We start from the raw sequence: 19,267 nt of genomic DNA, 5'->3' as shown, positions 1-19,267 counted from the left end.
CAACAGCTCTGGTGAACATTCCTGCAGTCGGCATGCCAATTGCACACTCCCTCAACATTTGAGACATCTGTGGTATTATGTTGTGTGACAAAACTGCACATTTTAGAGCCTTTTATTGTCCCCAGCACAAGGTGCACCTGTGTAATGATCATGCTGTTTAACCAGATTCTTGATATGCCACACATGTCAGGTGGATGGATTATCTTGGCAAAGGGGAAAACACACACAAACAGGGATGTAAAAAATGTGCACACAAAATTCAAGAGAAAGAAACCTTTTGTGCATATAGAACATTTCTGGGATATTTTATTTCAGCTCATGAAACATGGGACTAATACTTTAGATGTTGCGATTACATTTTTGTTCAGTGTACATATTTTCCAGGACGTTGAAAAGGTATCTTTCCGGACATTGAAAAATAAGTATTTTCCGGACGTTGAAACCGGGTTCATTTTCAGTTCTAAATGAAAGTTGAAAATACTTATTTTCCAGAATAGCCTACGAATAGGAGTTTTACCTGATCAGGTCATCAGATCAGGAGAAAACTCCAGGCCCCAGAAAATACATACTTTTGACCCTGTGGTGCCACCTCTGGATCATATTGTAGTTCATAATGTAAAGGTTTATTTGTTGTGAATTAATCTTTCACTTGTTTTGCCGTCCTCATAGAGGATGAGTCTGGGATTTGCTGTATCAGGGTCAAGAGTCACATCCACTGCATCTTCTTCAGCATCAAATCAGGAAACTTCTCCATTCGGTTCAGACATTTCTCCTCAAGCTCAGAAAAAGCCCCCCTCACTTTTTCCTCCAGCTGAGACAAAGTGCTCCTCACTCCTCTCTTCACACCCCTTCCACACAGAGCACTGTGAAAACTGATTTCAGACAAGTCCTGGACCTGGGTGAGTGTGGGGGGGTGCAGGGCTGACACGTTCTGTAGGAGGTGGTCCCCAGTGATTTCCTGCTCCAGCTCTTTGATACACACTCCAGTCCATCTCTGCACTTTTCTTCTTCTCGTTAACATTCTAAATGTAGTTAGCCTGGCTTCTCTCAATGGAGCACACGAGAGCAGTGAAGACCTGCACACCGTCTGCTTTGTCAAGTTCTGTGTCTCTGTTGCTGAGCTCTCCGGAGTGTTTGAACTCCTCGACCTTCAGCTGTCGCTCCAGAATCATCTTCTGCGCCTGTGCTTCTAGCAGAGCCCTCCTTTCTCCATTCTCTTCCCAGAGGGACGGTGTAGTGAGCCTTGTGGTGTGTCTCAGTGCAGAACTGACCCACATACGCCTGGTCAGTCCTCCAGAACATCTCCAGGAGTCTGTCATGCTTCTTACACATTCTGTCTTCCAGGCTCTCCAGGGGGTCGATCAGCTTGTGTCTCTCCAGGGCCGGGGCTGAGGATGCAGGTGAGTCTCACAGAAAGAGGTGAGACACACCAGGAAATGAAAGTAGTGCCTTGCGCTCCGTCCCAGTGCAGACGTCACAGGCCAGTTCTCCAGACTTAGTAGGGTGCCGGCCTGGGCTGCTAGTTGCTTTCCATTGAACTGATTTCCTGAACTGAGTGGCCATCTCAGAAATAAAAGTATTGACACAGATCTGGTCTCCTATCAAAAGTAATTTTACACAGTTGACACTGGCACACGTAATTGCTACCCAAGTACTTTCTGATGCACGTCTTGCAGAAGTTGTGGTGGCTGGCTCAGTGAACACGTCCAGGTAGATAGAGCACTGGAACTGCTCTTCAGACAGCAGACTGCTGCAGGAAGCCATGTCTAGACAGAGACCAAAGATGAAATGATAAAACTATATTATACAATTATAACACATTTTACTGGAATTATTGGTATAACTTGTGATAATACTTTATGAATAGACACATCCAGCCTAGTTGAAGTGATCAATACATTAAACTGGAGACCAGTGGAGGCTGCTGAGGGGAGGACGGCTCATAATAATGGCTGAAATGAAATGGAGTGAATGGAATGATATCAAAGACATGAAACCCCCCCCCCCCCCCCCCAAAAAAAAGATGTGATTGATACCATTCCATTCCGGCCATTACTATGAGCCGTTCTCCCCTCAGCAGCCTCCACTACTGGTTACCAACATTTCAGTGAAGTTCGTTTGGTTTAGTAAAACTGCTTTGAAACAATTTGCCTGCTTGACATTTCAAACTGAATAGGGACCAAACTTGAAATGTCATTTTATATTCAACACTCTTTGGCTATGCTATAAGTTTCCGATGTTAGATCTACTGAACAAAAATATAAACGCAACATGCAACAATTTCAAATATTTTACTGAGTTACAGTTCATATAAGGTCAATTTAAATACATCTAATCAAATTGTATTAATCACATGCATCGAATACAACAGGTGTAGACCTTACAGTGAAATGCTTACTTATGAGCCCCTAACCAACAATGCAGTTAAAAAAAAGAATAAGAAATAAAAGTAACAAGTAATTAAAGAGCAGCAGTAAAATAACAATAGCGAAACAATATACAGGCGGGTACCGGTACAGAGTCAATGTGCGAGGGCACCGGTTAGTCGAGGTAATTGAGGTAATATGTATATGTAGAGTTCAAGTGACTAGATGATAACAACAGAGAGTGGCAGTGCTGTAAAAGAGGGGAGGGGGGGGTGCAAATAGTCTGGTTAGTCATTTGATTAGACGTTCAGGAGTCTTATGACTTGGGGGTAGAAGCTGTTCAGAAGCCTCTTGGACCCAGACTTGGTGCTCCGGTACCGCTTGCTGTGCAGTAGCAGAGAGAACAGTCTATGACTAGGGTGGCTGGAGTCTTTGACAATTTTTAGGGTCTTCCTCTGACACCCCCTGGTATAGAGGTCCTGGCTGGCAGGACGCTTGGCCCCAGTGATGTACTGGGTGGTACGCACTACTCTCTGTCATGCCTTGCGGTCGGAGGCCGAGCAGTTACCATACCAGGCAGTGATGCAACCAGACAGGATGCTCTCGATGGTGCAGCTGTAGAACCTTTTGAGGATCTGAGGACCCATGCCAAAATTTTTCCATCTCCTGAGGGGGAATAGGCGTTGTCGTGCCCTCTTCGCGACTGTCTTGGTGTGCTTGGACCATGTGAGTTTGTTGATGATGTGGACACCATTGAACTTGAAGCTCTCAACCTGCTCCACTACAGCCCCGTCAATGAGAATGGGGGTTTGCTCAGTCCTCTTTTTCCTGTAGGCCACAATCATCTCCTTTGTCTTGATCACGTTGAGGGAGAGGTTGTTGTCCTGTTGTCCACACGGCCAGGGCTCTGTTCTCCTCCCTATAGGCTGTCTCGTCGTTGTCGGTGATCAGGCCTACACTGTTGTGTCATCGGCAAACTTAGTGATGGTGTTGGAGTGAATGCATTAGGCTCTAATGTATGGATTTCACATGACTGGGCAGGGGTGCAGCCATTGGAGGGCATAGGCCCATTCACTTGGCAGCCAGGCCTACCCACTGGGGAGCCAGACCCAGCCAATCAGAATGAGTTTTTCCCCACAAAAGGGCTTTAATTAAAGACAGAAATACTCCTCAGCACCCCACACCCATCCCCCATCAGACAATCCTGCAAGTGAAGAAGCTTGATGTGGAGGTCTTGGGCTGTCATGGTTCCACGTGGTCTGCTGTTGTGAGGCTGGTTGGGTGTACTGCTAAATTCTCTAAAATAACGTTGGAGGCAGCTTAGAGTGCATTCGGAAAGTAGTCCGACCCCTTGACTTTTTCCACATTTTGTTACGTTACAGCTTTATTTGTCCCTCATCAATGTACACACAATAACACATAATGACAAAGCAAAAATAGGTTTTTAGAAACGTTTGCAAATGTATTAAAAATTTAAAACTGAAATATCACATTTACATAAGTATTCAGGCCCTTTACTCATTACTTTGTTGAAGCACAATTGGCAGCAATTACAGCTTCGAGTCTTCTTGGTTTAGATGCTACAAGCTTGGCACACCTGTATTTGGGGAGTTTCTCCCATTCTTCTTTGCAGATTCTCTCAAACTCTGTCAGGTTGAATGGGGAGCGTCGCTGCAAAGCTATTTTCAGGTCTCCGCAGAGACCGTGGCTCTGGCTGGGCCACTCAAGGACATTCAGAGACTTGTCCTGAAGCCACCCCCGCATTGTCTTGGTTGTGTGCTTAGGGTCGTTGTTCTGTTGGACGGTGAACCTTTGGCCCAGTCTAAGGTCCTGAGCGCTCTGGAGCAGGTTTTCATCAAGGATCTCTCTGTACTTTGCTCCTTTCATCTTTCCCTCGATCCTGACTAGTCTCCCAGTCCCTGTCGCTGAAAACCATCCCCACTATCACACCCTGATCGGTTTCACCTGTCCTTATGCTTGTCTCCACCACCCTCCAGGTGTTGCCCATCTTCTCCACTTATCCCCTGGGTATTTATACCTGTGTTTTCTGTCTGTCTGTGCCAGTTCATCTTGTTTGTTCAAGTCAACCAGAGTTTTGTCTCAGCTCCTGCTTTTCCCCAGTCGCCTTTTCTCTTCCTCCTGGTTTTGACCCTTGCCTGTACTGACTCTGAGCCTGCCTGCCGTCCTGTGAGTGCCCCTACTCTGGATTACCGACCTCTGCCTGATCTGACCCTGGATCTACCTGCCTGCTGTCCTGTACCTTGGCCCCACTATTCTGGATTATCAGCCCCTGCCTGCCTTGTCCTGTCGTCTGCCTGTCACTGTTGTTGCATTAAATATTGTTACTTCAACACAGTCTGCACTTGGGTCTTACCTGATACCCACCACCATTCTTCACCGTAGGGATGGTGCCAGGTTTCCTCCAGACGTGACGCTTGCATTCAGGCCAAAGAGTTCAATCTTGGTTTCATCAGACCAGAGAATCTTGTTTCGCGTGGTCAGAGTTCTTTAGGTGCCTTTTGTCAAACTCCATGCAGGAGTTTGACAAAAGGCAGAGGTAGAGTGGCTTCCGTCTGGCCACTCTACCATAAATGCCTGATTGGTGGATTGTTGCAGAGATGGTTGTCCTTTTGGAAGGTTCTCCCATTTCCAGAGGAACTCTGGAGCTCTGTAAAAGTCACCATCGGATTCTTGGTCACCTCCCTTACCAAGGAATTCTCCAGGGTAGTTGTTTAGGCCCCTTGCTTTTTAAATCTTACTGACGACATGTCACTGACTTGAGTAAAGCCAGAGTTTCTATGTATGCGGTTGACTCAACACTATACACATCAGATACTACTGCGACTGAAATGACTGCAACACTCAACAAAGAGCTGCAGTTAGTTTCATAGTGGGTGGCAAGGAATAAGTTAGCCTTAAATATTACTAAAACTAAAAGCATTGTATTTGGAACAAAACACTCACTAAACCCTAAACCTCAGCTAAATCTTGTACTAAATAATGTGGAAATTGAGCAAGTTGAGATGACTAAACTGCTTGGAGTAACATTAGATTGTAAACTGTCATGGTCAAAACATATTGATACAGTAGTAGCTAAGATGGGGAGAATTATGTTCATAATAAAGCGATGCTCTGCCTTCTTAAAACTATCAACAAGGCAGGTCCTACAGGCCATAGTTTTGTCGTACCTTGACTACTGTTCAGTCGGGTGGTCAAGTGCCACAAAAAAAAGGACTTTAGAAAATTGCAATTGGCTCAGAACAGGGCAGCATGGCTGGTCCTTGGATGTACACAGAGAGGTAATATTAATAATTTGCATGTCAATCTCTCCTGGCTGAAAGTGGAGGAGAGATTGACTTCATCACTACTTTTATTTATGAGAAGTATTGACATGTTGAATGCACCGGGCTGTCTGTCTAAACTACTGCCACACAGCTTGGACACCCATGCATACTCCACAAGACATGCCACAAGAGGTCTCTTCACAGTCCCCAAGTCCAGAACAGACTATGGGAGGCACACAGTACTACATAGAGCCATGACTACATGGAACTCTATTCCACATCAAGTAACTGACGCAAGCAGTAAAATTAGATTTAAAAAACAGATTAAAAAAACACCTTATGAAACAGCAGGGACTGTGAAGCAACACAAACATTGGCACAGACACATTCATACACACACACACACGATAACATATGCACTATACATACACATGGATTTAGTCATGTAGATATGTGGTAGTGGTGGAGTATGGGCCTGAGGGCACACAATGTTGTGAAATCTGTGAATGTATTGTATTGTTTTAAAATTTTATAAACTGCCTTAAATTTTGCTGGACCCGATTAAGAGTAGTTGCTAATGGGGATCCATAATAAATACAAATGCTGAATAACGTTTTTGGTACCCTTCCCAAGAGCTTTGCCTTGACACAATCCTGTCTCTGAGCTCTACGGACACTTCCTTCGACCTCATGTCTTCGGTTTTTGCTCTGACATGCACTTTCAACTGTGGGACCTTATATAGACAGGTATGTGCCTTTCCAAATCATGTCCAATCAATTGAATTTACCACAGGTGGACTTCAATCAAGTTGTAGAAACATCTCAAGGATGATCAATGGGAAAAGGATGCACCCGAGTTCAATTTCGGATCTCATAGCAAAGGGTCTTAATATTTATATAAATTAGGTATGTTTTTTTTACATATATATATATATATATATAAATTAATTAATTTAAAAAATTTAAACCTGTTTTTGCTTTGTCTTTCAGGGCTTTTGTGTGTAGATTGAGGAGGATGTTTATTTTTTCCATTGTAGAATAAGGCTGTAATTTAACAAAATGTGGAAAAAGTCAAGGGGTCTGAATACTTTTCGAATGCACTGTATGATAGAGAAATTAACATTGAATTATCTAGCAACAGCTCTGGTGGACATTCCTGCAGTCAGCATGCCAATTGCATGCTCCCGCAAAACCTGAGACATTTGTGGCATTGTGTTTTGTGAAAAGTGGCCTTTTATTGTCCCCAGCACAAGGTCCACCTGTGTTATGATCGTGCTGTTTAACCAGCTTTTTAAAATTAAACCTATATTTAAACAGGGCAAGTCAGTTAAGAACAAATTGTTATTTACAATGATGGCCTACCGGGGAAGAGTAGGTTAACTGCCTTGTTCAGAGGCAGAACGACAGATTTTTACCTTGTCAACTCAGGAATTCGATCCCGCAAGCTCTTTCGGTTACTGGCCCAATGCTCTAACCAGTAGGCTACCTGCCACCCCCAAGCTTCTTGATTTGCCACCTGTCAGGTGGATGGATTATCTTGGCAAAGAAGAAATGCTCACAAACAGGGATGTAAACAAATTTGAGCACAAAATTTGAGAGAAATAAGCTTTTTGTGCATTTGGAAAATTGTAGATTTTTTACTTCAGCTAATGAAACATGGGACCAAAACCAAAGCCTGAACCAGTATCTGGGCAGAGGAGATTATGAATATGACAAGATCTCCTCTCTGCCCAGAAAGCTACCATTCACCAGCTCTGTCAAAATATGTTTGTTACTCACCAGATATGCCTGCCCTGCCTGCAACTATCGTCACATACTGCCGCTATGCACTTCCAAAAATGTGTCAGTGGGGTCAGATATTGTGTGTGACATAAGTATGTACGCACGGAGACAGATACACAGTCCCCTCCCAGATTTCATCGTGGAGGACAATGACAACATTGCTAATGCCGCGAGTTGTCTTGAAAGCAGCATCAGAACTCGGAATAAAAGTCTGCATGTTTTTTTGCTTAGAAATTCCTATTGGTCGATTCTGGAAAAAAAACAAAACAAGAGATTATTAGAATTTAATAGGATCTCTATAAGTCCCTCCTATTACCCATGGCGCTGGCTTGTACAATAACGACTCTGGACCTCTACTTTGACTACACTACCTAGAAACTCAACGGCCACTGTACAAGGTGGGACCTGTGTGGTCCAGCGGTTGCAGCCGCTCACCCTGGCACGCACTTGTGCCAGAGTCGGCATGGGTTCGAGTCCGGCCCACTGCCTTTTAGCTCGCCCTCCCCGTTTCTAGCACTTGAAGGTCTCTTGGGCAGAACCAGAGACTGGGATTGGTCCTTTGAAAAAGGACACTGTACAAGAAGCCATGCACATAATAACTGAAGATACTGGCATAGGAGAGCAAACTGGTTGGTTCAAATATATCTTTATTACCTTTTCATCTATTACTGTTGACAAAGACATTCTGAACAATATCTGCAAGCCGGAGGCACTGCATGGAAATAAAACCTAAAAACACCTTTCTTACACGGACACCCACAATGTATTTGCAGATGTTATCGTAGATCTTACATGGCTTGTTTTTTTTTTTTTGTGCTCCTCCCTCCCACCTTCGCAATGTACACAACCCAAAGTACACAGCACATTCTCCCAAATGTCTTGTTGAACTCAAATGAACTAGAGACCTTTGACGCCACCTGGCTGATAGCAACGTAGCCCCACTCCAAACCTAGTTTCTAATGGTTGACGATAAAACAGATCAGCCACAGTATATATATATAGTACACACGGTCACACAGTGATGATAGAAAAGCTCGTTGAATAATATTTATAACAAACACTCAAAACATAATACTCAGGTGGTCTTCACTTGAGCTAAGGAATGTGCCCAATATTGATGAATGCATGTCTGTAAGCAAGTGTCGTGAGTATGTGTGTGGCAAGCGCGTGGGTGTGTGTGTGTGTGTGTGTGCATACGTGTCTGAAAAAAAAGGTGTGCGCACATGTCTAAGAAAGTGTGTGCATCTTCCCCATCCAATCATCACTGCAATGTAAAAGTCCAACACCACCTCTACAGTCACCACTATCCAGGGGCGCAACTTTGGTTTTAGAAGAGGGGGGGACAATTATATATATATTTTTTGTTTTATCCTTTCGGATAAACACTCTAAACAGTCTACCCGACCGCTCGGAGGCGTCCCGCATGGTCCTAAAGCACACCATTGCCTCGTTTTATAATCACATTCCAATGATAAAACCTGGGGAGGGGGGGGGGGGGGCATGTCCCCAGTGAAAGTTGCGCCCCTGCCATTACCAGTTGGTACAAGTTGCAACTAAGCACTGGTTCAGGGTCAGATATGCTATCCTCCTGGTGGTCAAGGTTAAGAGTTGTGGTTGGGTAATCTGATCCGAGATCTGTGGCCTGGGCAACGTCTACATTTCACGGTAAGCACCTTCACCTGTTGTATTTGGTCCATGTGACAAATAAAATGTCATTGGCTTTGATTACCACAGTACAAAAAAGAAGAAATGATGAGAAAAGTCAAGGTAAAGTAAAGCTGTAAAGACTCAATTGTCAAGATAGCAAGTGAACTGATGGTGAACGACATTTCTAGTGCAACTATTTCAAATCATTACTGATGATGGCGACAGAGAATAATAAAAAACAACCATAGGAATTGAAATATTAATAGGAACATCAATAGTAGTGACTTGGACGTTACCACTTAAAAAGAGTATTTCAAGATAACACGTATCGCTCAAACCCTTGGTTATGAAGTCTACTAAATAAGGTCTGGTGGAAAGTGATTCGTGTTGGCTAGTTAGCTAGACAATATTAAAGCCTGCAATGATTTGCTCGCATACAAAAATGTACCACCACTGTTAACTTTTTCAAGTTTTGACACCGGTTATAATGTCAGGCTGACAACACTATACAAGTAGGCTTGATAACAGAAGGTTTAAGTTGTTACAATCTTCTAACTAAAATAAATAGCCATCATCAGTTTGGTTTTTAAAAAGGTCCCCTGACTAAGCTTACCTCCATCTTTGCTACATCACACAATAATATTTGTTCTCACACCTTCAACTCTATCCAACAAACACAGCAAGTCTGACTCTGCTTTCAGTATGTGTCCCAATCCTCTCAAATATCCTCATTTCCTTGCTTAATTTTCTTGTCTCCTTCCCACCCAATGATTTCACATCCTTTCCTATCAGTGCTCAAGCGGCGACTAAGAAAAGTAGGTTATTTGAGACTTTTGGGACGCAGGGTGCATCTCAATAGTCTAGTGGCTTCCTCTCCTCATCTCCAATCCTTTCTCTCGTCTGATGTGAAATAACTGGATGGGTAAACAGTATTGACTTGTAGGCATCCACCTTACTGTTTTCACCAATCGCTTGTTTTCAGATCAGTGCAGATGGAAGGAAAGGACACGAGGAAAGGAAGCCACTTTAGACTATTGAGCTGCACCCATCTACAGCCTCCTACACCCTCCCCCTCTTCTTTACCTTATCGACCTCTAACCCCTAGACATTCAAGTAGATCCGAGAGGATTGGGTCGGTGCAAAACAGTAGGGGGGGAAAAACAGACGGACCAAGCCTATCAGAGGACAAGGTGGATTGGTTCCCAAAGTGTTACACCCATCCTCTCAGATCTACACAAGTACCAAGGGATTAAGAGCCCCCCCTCCCTCACTCGGCCTTGCTCCTCTCCCTCTCACGGTCGGACACGTCGATGGCAGCCATGTTCCTGGAGGCAGTGATCAGGTGCAGAACGCTGATGGCAGACTTCAGCACACACACCACGGCACAGACACCAAGCAGCCACTGCAGCCACACTGGAGAAGAGACAAGAAGAAGAAGAAGTCCTGTTGTTTTCCTTCCTAATGCGTAGGACCTGCTGTACAGGCCAGCTATTCAGCAGAGGAGGACTATGCTTCTGTGAGTGAATATGAGCCGACGTATGTAGACCGAGGCAAGGAGGGAGGGATATTACAGCGGGGGATTGAGAGAGATTTGAAGAGAGGGAGAGAACGGAGAATGGAAGATATGCAAAGGGAGAGAAAAGAGAGGGAGAAACTAAGAAAATAAGAGGTGGGGGGTGGGGGGGGGACAGAGTGAAGAGACTCACCATGGGGTTCCTCAATGTAGTAGGAGACGTAGAGCAGGCAGAAGAAGAGCTCGTTTCCCATACACATGACAAACAGCACCGGCTATGGAAGACAGCAGTTAGATCAGGTTGTTGGCACACGTACGTGTGGGTGTGTGTGTGTGTGTGAGTGAGAGATAGAGAGTGTATGTAATAATTGTGTGTGCATGGGCGCATGCTAACAGTTAAGACTGTTGGGCCAGTAACTGGTTTGAATCCCCAAGCCGACAAGGTGACAAATCCGTCAATGTCCCATTGAGCAAGACACTTAACCCTAATTGCTCCTGTAAGTCTCTCTGGATAAGAGCGTTTCCTAAATTACTAAAATGTTCATGTAAAGTGAGAAAGGACTTTTATTTTAGTGGTGTGTGTGTGTATGACCATGTTGGTGTGTGTGTGTGTGTGTGTATGACTGAATTTCTTACACGGGAAGTGTAGTAGAGGCGAAGAATGGGGTTTCCAGATAGATCAATGGCCTTGTGGCTGGTGGATCCCTTCATCGTTGAGCTGAGACAGAGAAAGAGCGAGACAGAGAGAGAGCGAGACAGAGAGAGAGCGAGAAAAAGTGGGATGGAGAGAGAGAGGGAGCGTGAGAGCAAGAGAGCCCGAATGAGAGAGGTTTAACCTTTAATTCAGTACAAGGACGTTACACCACCATTTTAATCACCATTACACCCCGGGCCATCACATGTGTATGTATCTCAGTAGTCTAAAAACAGCCTTTTCTCCATCCACATTGAAAAAAAACACGTGCTAAAGCAATATTGTGGGTGCCTACTACTGGGAATCAGCTGTCACGTGTCCATTCCTTTCAAATCAGTCGAAGGAGAGGATTATGGAGATGAACCCAACATCTCTGTTAGCCACACTGACCTAGACAAATCAGATGGACCAACAAACTATACACACTTGGCTGTGGATGGGGTGAGGAGCCCCAATACAACTCAAAATAATGGGCGACAAACACCCCCCCCCCCCACTTAATGGACACAAAACATTCACTGAATCCATGATTATTTGTGTAAATCGTATGTATTGTACAGTTCATGGTTCTCTGAGGCTCTTTTGTTACGTACCTGTGCAGGTGCAGCCAGTGGCTGGCGATGTCCAGGCTCATGCTGATCTGGAAGAGGAAGGTGTAGGAGGGGTAAAGCAGAGCTAGGTTGACCAGGAGACACATGGTGGCACAGCGGTCTGTCAACATGTCCAGCATCGCACCAAACTTAGTGCCTACAGGACAGGGGAAAGACAGGGAGGGGTTCTTTTTGTATAGCACATCGATTGATACAAAATGATTACCCAAATGTATTTTTTACAAATTACGTGAAAAGGAATTAGAGAATGCTGTGCAGGAACTTTAACCACCGGCTGGCAAAACTCCAGATAGCTTAGACATTTGCAAACTGTACGACTCAAGTGTATGGAAAATGTGATGCCATGCAGTGTGTTTTACCAAAGACAGTGAGAACACAATCTCTTCACTCCCAATCAATAGACTCCTAAAGTCATCTCGATACAGTATTCAATATGTCTGTCTAGGCTTGGGTGATATACATTTTTAATACTGTATACTGGGATTTCAAAACACAGACTGATTTTCAATAACGTAAAATTACACTAATATTTTTGTGTGTGTGTGTGGGGGGGGCTGTGTGCTACACCGCTGCTTATAACTAAGTATAACTATAATAAATCAAAGATGTGTCAAATAAATAAATAAATATCCAGCTCAGGGCTCCAGCTATGCATTTGGTTTGCTTACTTTGAATCAAGGCCCCTGTTGCCTAAATGGTTGTGTGTAATTATTATATATTTTTTAAATGTTTTCAATACTGCCCCTTTTATGCACTTCCGGTAATACCATGTACCTCAGTATGGTACAGAAACGACATGACTGTATGAAAATCTAGACACCGCCAGACCTTATGTCTGTCGGCTGCAGACCACTGGAGGTTCCCACTGGTCACTAAAGACACATATAGGCAAGACTGTGTATGTTCACACTTCCGCTCTGTCTATTGTGACATACCTTCGCTTCTGCCATTCATACTCCTGTTTCATGCACGTTTCAACCACTCGCCCGGTCGTTTGATTTCCATTCATGATATATATATATATATATAGTTGATATTTGGATCGACGACAGGCCTATCACCTGCTGCCATTGCCGTGATTAGAAACACCTGCAAGTGTCCAATGGAAACCTCCTTGTGACCCGCCGTGTTTGACATGAAACCCGGATTAAGACAGTTTAGCCGTCAAAATGTTGGGTGGATAAAGTGTGCAGCTTTTCCTTTTCCTATTGGACTTATTCATTACCAGTGTTATGAAACCTTACAGATGCAAACAGCAAGTATTTTAGCCAATACACAACACAGATACATCAGCATCTCAGACAAGGACTTTAAACCTCCGATTCTGTCATTTGTGCAGCTAATGAGCTCCGGTTCATGACCACGGCACTATTTTATAATAGAAGAGAAACGGCAAAGGCGAGAGAAACCTTCTAGCTGTTATTCTCCAGGATTGCCTGAAAGCCAGAGACAGATTTAGACTTGGAACAGCTGTGGGAATGGGGCAGGAACTGTCATACTCCGGGCGAGATGTGGTCCAAACTGTACAAGAGGACCCCAAGTGACAAGGATCTACCGGACGTGGGCATCAACAGCGCCCACTAGTCCTCCAGGGCCACTCCTCCGGTATGATGGAGCATGTGGCTGACCCGTTTATGTGGAGAGGCTAAGCATTGCTCTGGGGGGGGGGGGGGGGGTTGATCAGTATGCCGGGCCGTGGGGAGGGTAGCCCTGGTCATCTCCACGGTGTTAGAGATGATCCTCATAGCCAACAAGGAGGTACCGTTGGGACATGCTGCATCCGGTGTTTGCCCGGGGAGAAGGCCTCGGCGGTGCGTAACTGGATGGATGAGTATCTGAAGCTCGTACAGATGGACCGAGCCACTCCTCCTTGAGGACACCGAAGGTGTGGAGGGTTTAACCAGCTTTAACCTGACCGCGGCGCCTAAGGAACGCCATGCTAAGAGACGACCAGACGTCCTCCCGCCCCATGGCGCACCGGGTCAGCGGAGCCGCCTTCCACTCCCAGACGCTGATCAAGCGAGCTTGACTGGAGGAGGACCACAAGACGGTCAGAGCCGGGGGGGGGGAAAGACATCTACCTACAGGATCCACAGGAGCTGGTGGGAGTGTCTGGAACCTAAACTCCATATGGATGTTGAATCGACTATGCTTGGTACTTCCTGCTGGGTTCAATACGTGAGAGCAGAATAAGTGGAGGAGTAAATCTGTTTATTAACAAAGCCGTGATCTGAAGTACTGTCTGTCGCCAATTTTTATCAACAAACAACGACAACGGGGGGGGGCAGGGACAAAGAGGTACTTCGCCGACATCCAGAACAATATGGATGCTTTTACAACCCAACGTGGAACTGTCATTGTACCCACCTAATACTAAGTTTGTTGCAAAAAAAAAAAAAAAAAAAAAAAAAGTGTTGAATTGTCTCGTGTCATGGTGACTTTTTTTTATATGGACCACGGTAGGGATTAGCGGCTCGTGCACACGAATAGGCTCGACACACGTGCACACACACGACCCATCTTCCCTGTGTTGACCCATTTCCACTTTCTGTAATTATGATTTTTTTTCTTTTATTCAAACAAATAATATGGATAACATGAAGCGCATCCCGTCCGTATCATTTCATCAGGTAGCCGAATCAGGATTTACCTTTAGTGGACAGCAGCCTTATAAGAACATTGTTCCCGTTTTTGATATCAGCACAACGCTCATATCAGTCCGACTCTTGAGACCCAGAGAGTCTGAATAAATCTATCATGGGTTGACTCTATCGCAGGGCAAAAACGACATGAATAGTTGTAATGGTGATACCTTGGTTGAGGGCGCGGGCAGCGTGCCCATCAAAGGCATCCAGGAGGGCACTGAGCAGGTAGAAGAACACAGCTGGTACGGGACAGCATGGCATTAGGTAGAAGGCAAGCAGAGCCAGCACGATGCGGGCATAGCCTAACAGAGAGGATAGGATCAGAGGAGAGGGGAGGACGAGAGAGGAGGAAAGGATAGAGGAAAGGGGAGGAAAGAGGAAAGGGGAGGAAAGGAAAGAGGAGAGGGGAGGAAAGGAAAGAGGAGGAAAGGAGGGCCAAGGGTGGGTGAAGGGAGGTGGTGTTAAAAACAGGATTTGGCCAGCCCAATGTGACAACATACTCTGAGACAGAGACCTTCGCTCCCTCTCTGCGAGAAAAATCTCCAGGCATTCTAGTGAGCTTGACCATCTTAAAGATTTGACAGAGAACATTCCAATCCTAAAGAGAGCTACTAAGAAGCCACACATCAGAAGCCCTATCCCTAACAGGACGGATATGTCGAGGCCCCACATCCGATTTGGGTTTTGATTATAGACTTTAAATAGAATATCTGAACTCTGTAAAAAGACTTTTTGACTTTGTCTGTCTGGCATGCCAGATGGATGAAGGGTCTACTTTTCCAACTGCTGGGTCCATTTTGCCAGTCAAGCCCAGATAAAGCACTTGAAATGAATTCAAATAGTATTTAAACCAACCCAGGTCTGGCACACAAAACAATCCTTCCAATACTAGATGGTGATACAGGTTGCTGGCACTGGCGCCTTCACACTACTGTTACACTACTAGCCACCTCTCTATAGCTACTTGTATTGTGAATATACAGTGCATTCGGAGAGTATTCAGACCCCTTGATTTTTTCCCATATTTTGTTGCGTTACAGCCTTATTTTAAAATTCCACAGCAATCTATACACAATACCCCAAAATGACAAATCAAAAACAAGTTTAGAAATTTTAGAAAATGTATTACAAATTTTAAAAAAACAGAAATACCTTATTTACATAACTATTCAGACCTTTTGCTATGAGACTCGAAATTGAGCTCAGGTGCATCCTGTTTCCATTGATCATCCTTGAGATGTTTCACCAACTTGATTGGAGTCTACCTGTGGTAAATTCAATTGACTGGACAAGATTTGGAAAGGCACACACCTGTCTATATAAGGTCCCACAGTTCACAGTGCATGTCAGAGCAAAAAACCAAGGCATGAGGTTGAAGGAATTGTCCGTAGAGCTCCGAGACAGGATTGTGTCGAGGCACAGATCTGGGGAAGGGTACAAAAACAATGTCTGCAGCATTGAAGGTCTCCATCATTCTGAAATGGAAGAAGTTTGGAACCACAAAGACTCTTCCTGGAGCTGGCCGCCCGGCTAAACTGAGAAAACGGGGGAGAAGGGCCTTGGTCAGTGAGGTGACCAAGAACCTGATAGTCACTGCCAGAGCTTCAGAGTTCCTCTGTGGAGAAGGGAGAACCTTCCAGAAAGACAACCATCTCTGCAAAATCAGGCCAACTTGGAGTTTGCCTAAAGGATTCTCAGACCATGAGAAACAAGATTATCTGATCTGATGAAACCAAGATTGAACTCTTTGGCCTGAACGCCAAGCATCACATCTGGAGGAAACCTGGTGGTGGCAGCATCATAATGTGGGGATGTTTTTCAGCAACAAAGACTGGGAGACTAGTCAGGATTGAGGGAAAGTTTAACGGAGCAAAGTCCAGAGAGATTTTTATATTTTTTTGTTTGACCTTTATTTAACCAGGTAGGCCAGTTGAAAACACGTTCTCATTTACAACTGCAACCTGGCCAAGATAAAGCAAAGCAGTGCAACAAAAACAGTTACACATGGGATAAACAAACGTACAGTCAATAGCACAATAGAAAAATCTGTATACAGTGTGTGCTAAGGAGGTAAGGCAATAAATAGGCCATAGTGGTGAAGTAATTACAATTTAACAATTGCAGATCCTTGATGAATACCTGCTCCAGAGCGCTCAGGACCTCATGGGGCAAAGGTTCACCTTCCAACAGAACAACATCAGAACAGCACACAGCCAAGACAACGCAACAAGTCTCTGAATGGCCCAGCCAGAGCCCGGACATGAACCCAATCGTTCATGGACATCTCTGGAGAGACCTGAAAATAGCTGTGCTGCGATGCTCCCCATCCAACCTGACAGAGCTTGAGAAGATCTGCAGAGAAGAGTGGAGAAACTCCCCAAATAGGTGTGCCAAGCTTGTAGCGTCATACCCAAGAAGACTCGAAGCTGTAATCGCTGCTTCAACAAAGCACTGAGTAAAGGGTCTGAATACTTATGTAAATGTGATGTTTCAGTATTTTAATAAATTAGCAAAATGTCTAAACTGATTTTGCTTTGTCATTATGGGGTAGTGTCTGTAGATTGATGAGGGGAAAAACACAATTTAATAAATTGGAGGCAGTAACGTAACAAAATGTGGAACAAGTCAAGGGTTTGAATAGTTTCCGAATGCACTGTGATAGCCAATTCATGACGGCAAAACCGGCTCAAATCAAACAGACAGATAACATTATGCTACGATTGACTAGGCTGATTAACGTAAACTAATTAAGTCACTTCTGTACATCACGCTGGTCCGTACAATTTACCTTATTTTAGCGCCCAAAAACGTAATACTTCCAGATCAACTGTAATATATATATATATTATACCTACTGTAGCTAGCTGCTAATTTGCTAACGCAATCTAGCAAAACATTTTAGCCAGTTTTTATTGGATTGGAACCATCCATGTAAATAGAAACTCACCGATCAAATTCGGAACGAAAAGGAAGATGTTTTCCTCGGCCATTGCAGTGGTCTTCAGGGGTTTTCGATAGAGATTATTTTCGACAAACGACAATATTTGTCTTATTCCACTCTTCTATCTTTAGCTACAGTAACCTTCTGACTTCCTCGAATGTAGATTTTTATTTTTGACATAATGCTGTGCGACGTCAGACTTCCGGTGAGACGCACAACTAGGCACCTCCCCTTTAATTGTAAAATATCGTCCAAAATGACACCCTATTCCCCTATATAGTGCACTAAATTTAATCAGAGCCCTATAGGTCTTGGTCAAAAGTAGTGTACTAAATAGGGAATAGAGTACCATTTGAGACATTCTATAGCCTCAATCATCAAGGACAGGGGACAAGAAATCAAGCTATTTTGGGCTTATGAGGGCACATGCACATCGTATGCATGCATGAGTGTCCTACTTGCTATTACTGTATGAATGATCCATGTACATACGGTAAATGACTGCAAACTCACTTTGCACTGCAAATAACAGCTGGCAATGGCAATGTTCTCAGTCAAAATTAGTAAACCAATGATCACTCTTGGCTAATTCAGGGCCTTAAAGGATTCTTGTAAATCTCTACAAAGTGTGACCGTACAACCTTGGCCCAGAATAGGATTTGATCTGTCAGTGGCCTGTACAATTGTGCCTGAAATCATTACTATACTAGTTGTAAAAACTGAACGGATCTGGATGACCTCTACTAAACACTATGTACTGACTCAGGGACGTGTGAAGGACCACAAGGATGTCCGGTAAGAACAGAGCCAAAGGATGTCAGGGCAAAGAGGTTTTATTGTCACCAAAACACACTCCCAGTGTAGTGGAGGGCATACGCTGTATACCCACTATTTTTCAGTGGCCATTGCGTATATTTACGTCTTAATCCCAACTGTAGTGTAGTGGATGTATAGGGCGTATCAATTAATAGGGTTGATGGAGCAGATCGGAATGTTTAGCTTAAAATTTGATGAACTAGAATTGCTTTACATTTTAGGCGCAGTAATGTACACACGGCAGTAGACCTGCCCGTGAATGTTCCAAAATGAGCTTGCGGAAAACATCGTTCTAAATTAAAGATGCAAGATGCTAGAATAAAGGCTAGGATAAAACACTGGACCTGGAAATGACTACCATGTGGGAAAGAAATTGTCACCGTAATATACAATTAATTATACCAGTAAAAGATTAACTATCTGCACAATAAGGACTGTAGTATGAGACAATGGCATCAGACTGAACAGCCCCTGTGTAGCCATAGCATTATCGGTGGGTTACAAACATTTGGCAGGAAATGCTAACAAATATACTGAACAAAACTATAAATGCAAACATTTCAAAGATTTTACTGAGTTACAGTTCATATAAGGAAATCGGTGAATTGAATTAAATAAATTAGGCCTTAATCTATGGATTTCACGACTGGGCAGGGGTGCAGCCATGTATGGGCATAAGCCCACCCACTGGGGAGCCAGGCCCAGCCAATCAGAATTTGTTTTTCCCAACAAAAGTGCTTTATTATAGCCCACTCTCAGATGATCCCGCACGTGAATTAGCCAGATGTGGAGGTCCTGGGCTGGCGTGGTTGTGAGGCCTGTTGGACATACTGCCAAATTCCTTAAAACAATGTTGGAGGCAGTTTATCGTAGAGAGATTAACATGAAATTCTCTGGCAACAGCTCTGGTGGATATTACTGCAGTCAGCATGCCAATTGCACGCTCCCTCAAAACTTGAGATATCTGTG

At 44.1% G+C, this 19,267-nt stretch overlaps 1 protein-coding gene across 2 annotated transcripts; it reads right to left on the bottom strand.

Moving 5' to 3' along the window:
• Nucleotides 1-8,061: 8,061 nt before the first annotated feature.
• cdipt (CDP-diacylglycerol--inositol 3-phosphatidyltransferase (phosphatidylinositol synthase)) lies at nt 8,062-17,683 on the bottom strand. 2 transcript variants are annotated; one of them, XM_064988852.1, is made up of 6 exons: nt 17,489-17,683; nt 14,709-14,843; nt 11,879-12,032; nt 11,228-11,309; nt 10,785-10,866; nt 8,062-10,491 (listed from the first exon to the last, which is right to left on the bottom strand). In XM_064988852.1, the coding sequence occupies exons 1-6, from the start codon at nt 17,529-17,531 to the stop codon at nt 10,346-10,348; spliced, it is 642 nt and encodes a 213-aa protein (XP_064844924.1). In that variant the 5' UTR covers nt 17,532-17,683; the 3' UTR covers nt 8,062-10,345. The 2 variants fall into 2 exon arrangements, with proteins under 2 accessions (XP_064844924.1, XP_064844925.1); XM_064988853.1 differs by lacking the exon at nt 14,709-14,843.
• Nucleotides 17,684-19,267: the final 1,584 nt, after the last annotated feature.

The sequence above is a fragment of the Oncorhynchus masou genome, chromosome 15 (assembly GCF_036934945.1).
Source record: "Oncorhynchus masou masou isolate Uvic2021 chromosome 15, UVic_Omas_1.1, whole genome shotgun sequence".
NCBI classification, from domain to species: domain Eukaryota; kingdom Metazoa; phylum Chordata; class Actinopteri; order Salmoniformes; family Salmonidae; genus Oncorhynchus; species Oncorhynchus masou.
The sequence above is the reverse complement of the archived record's forward strand: the minus strand, read 5'-3'. Positions and strand labels throughout refer to the sequence as shown.

What these genes read in the sequence shown, in the direction of transcription:
- cdipt (XM_064988852.1), bottom strand. Translation starts at nt 17,531, where the DNA reads ATGGCCGAGGAAAACATCTTCCTTTTCGTTCCGAATTTGATCG. An exon ending in GCCTCTACTACACTTCCCGT is followed by an intron (nt 10,867 to 11,227) that starts GTAAGAAATTCA and finishes TGTCTTCCATAG; the next exon opens with CCGGTGCTGTTTGTCATGTG. An exon ending in CTACATTGAGGAACCCCATG is followed by an intron (nt 10,492 to 10,784) that starts GTGAGTCTCTTC and finishes TCTCTTCTCCAG; the next exon opens with TGTGGCTGCAGTGGCTGCTT.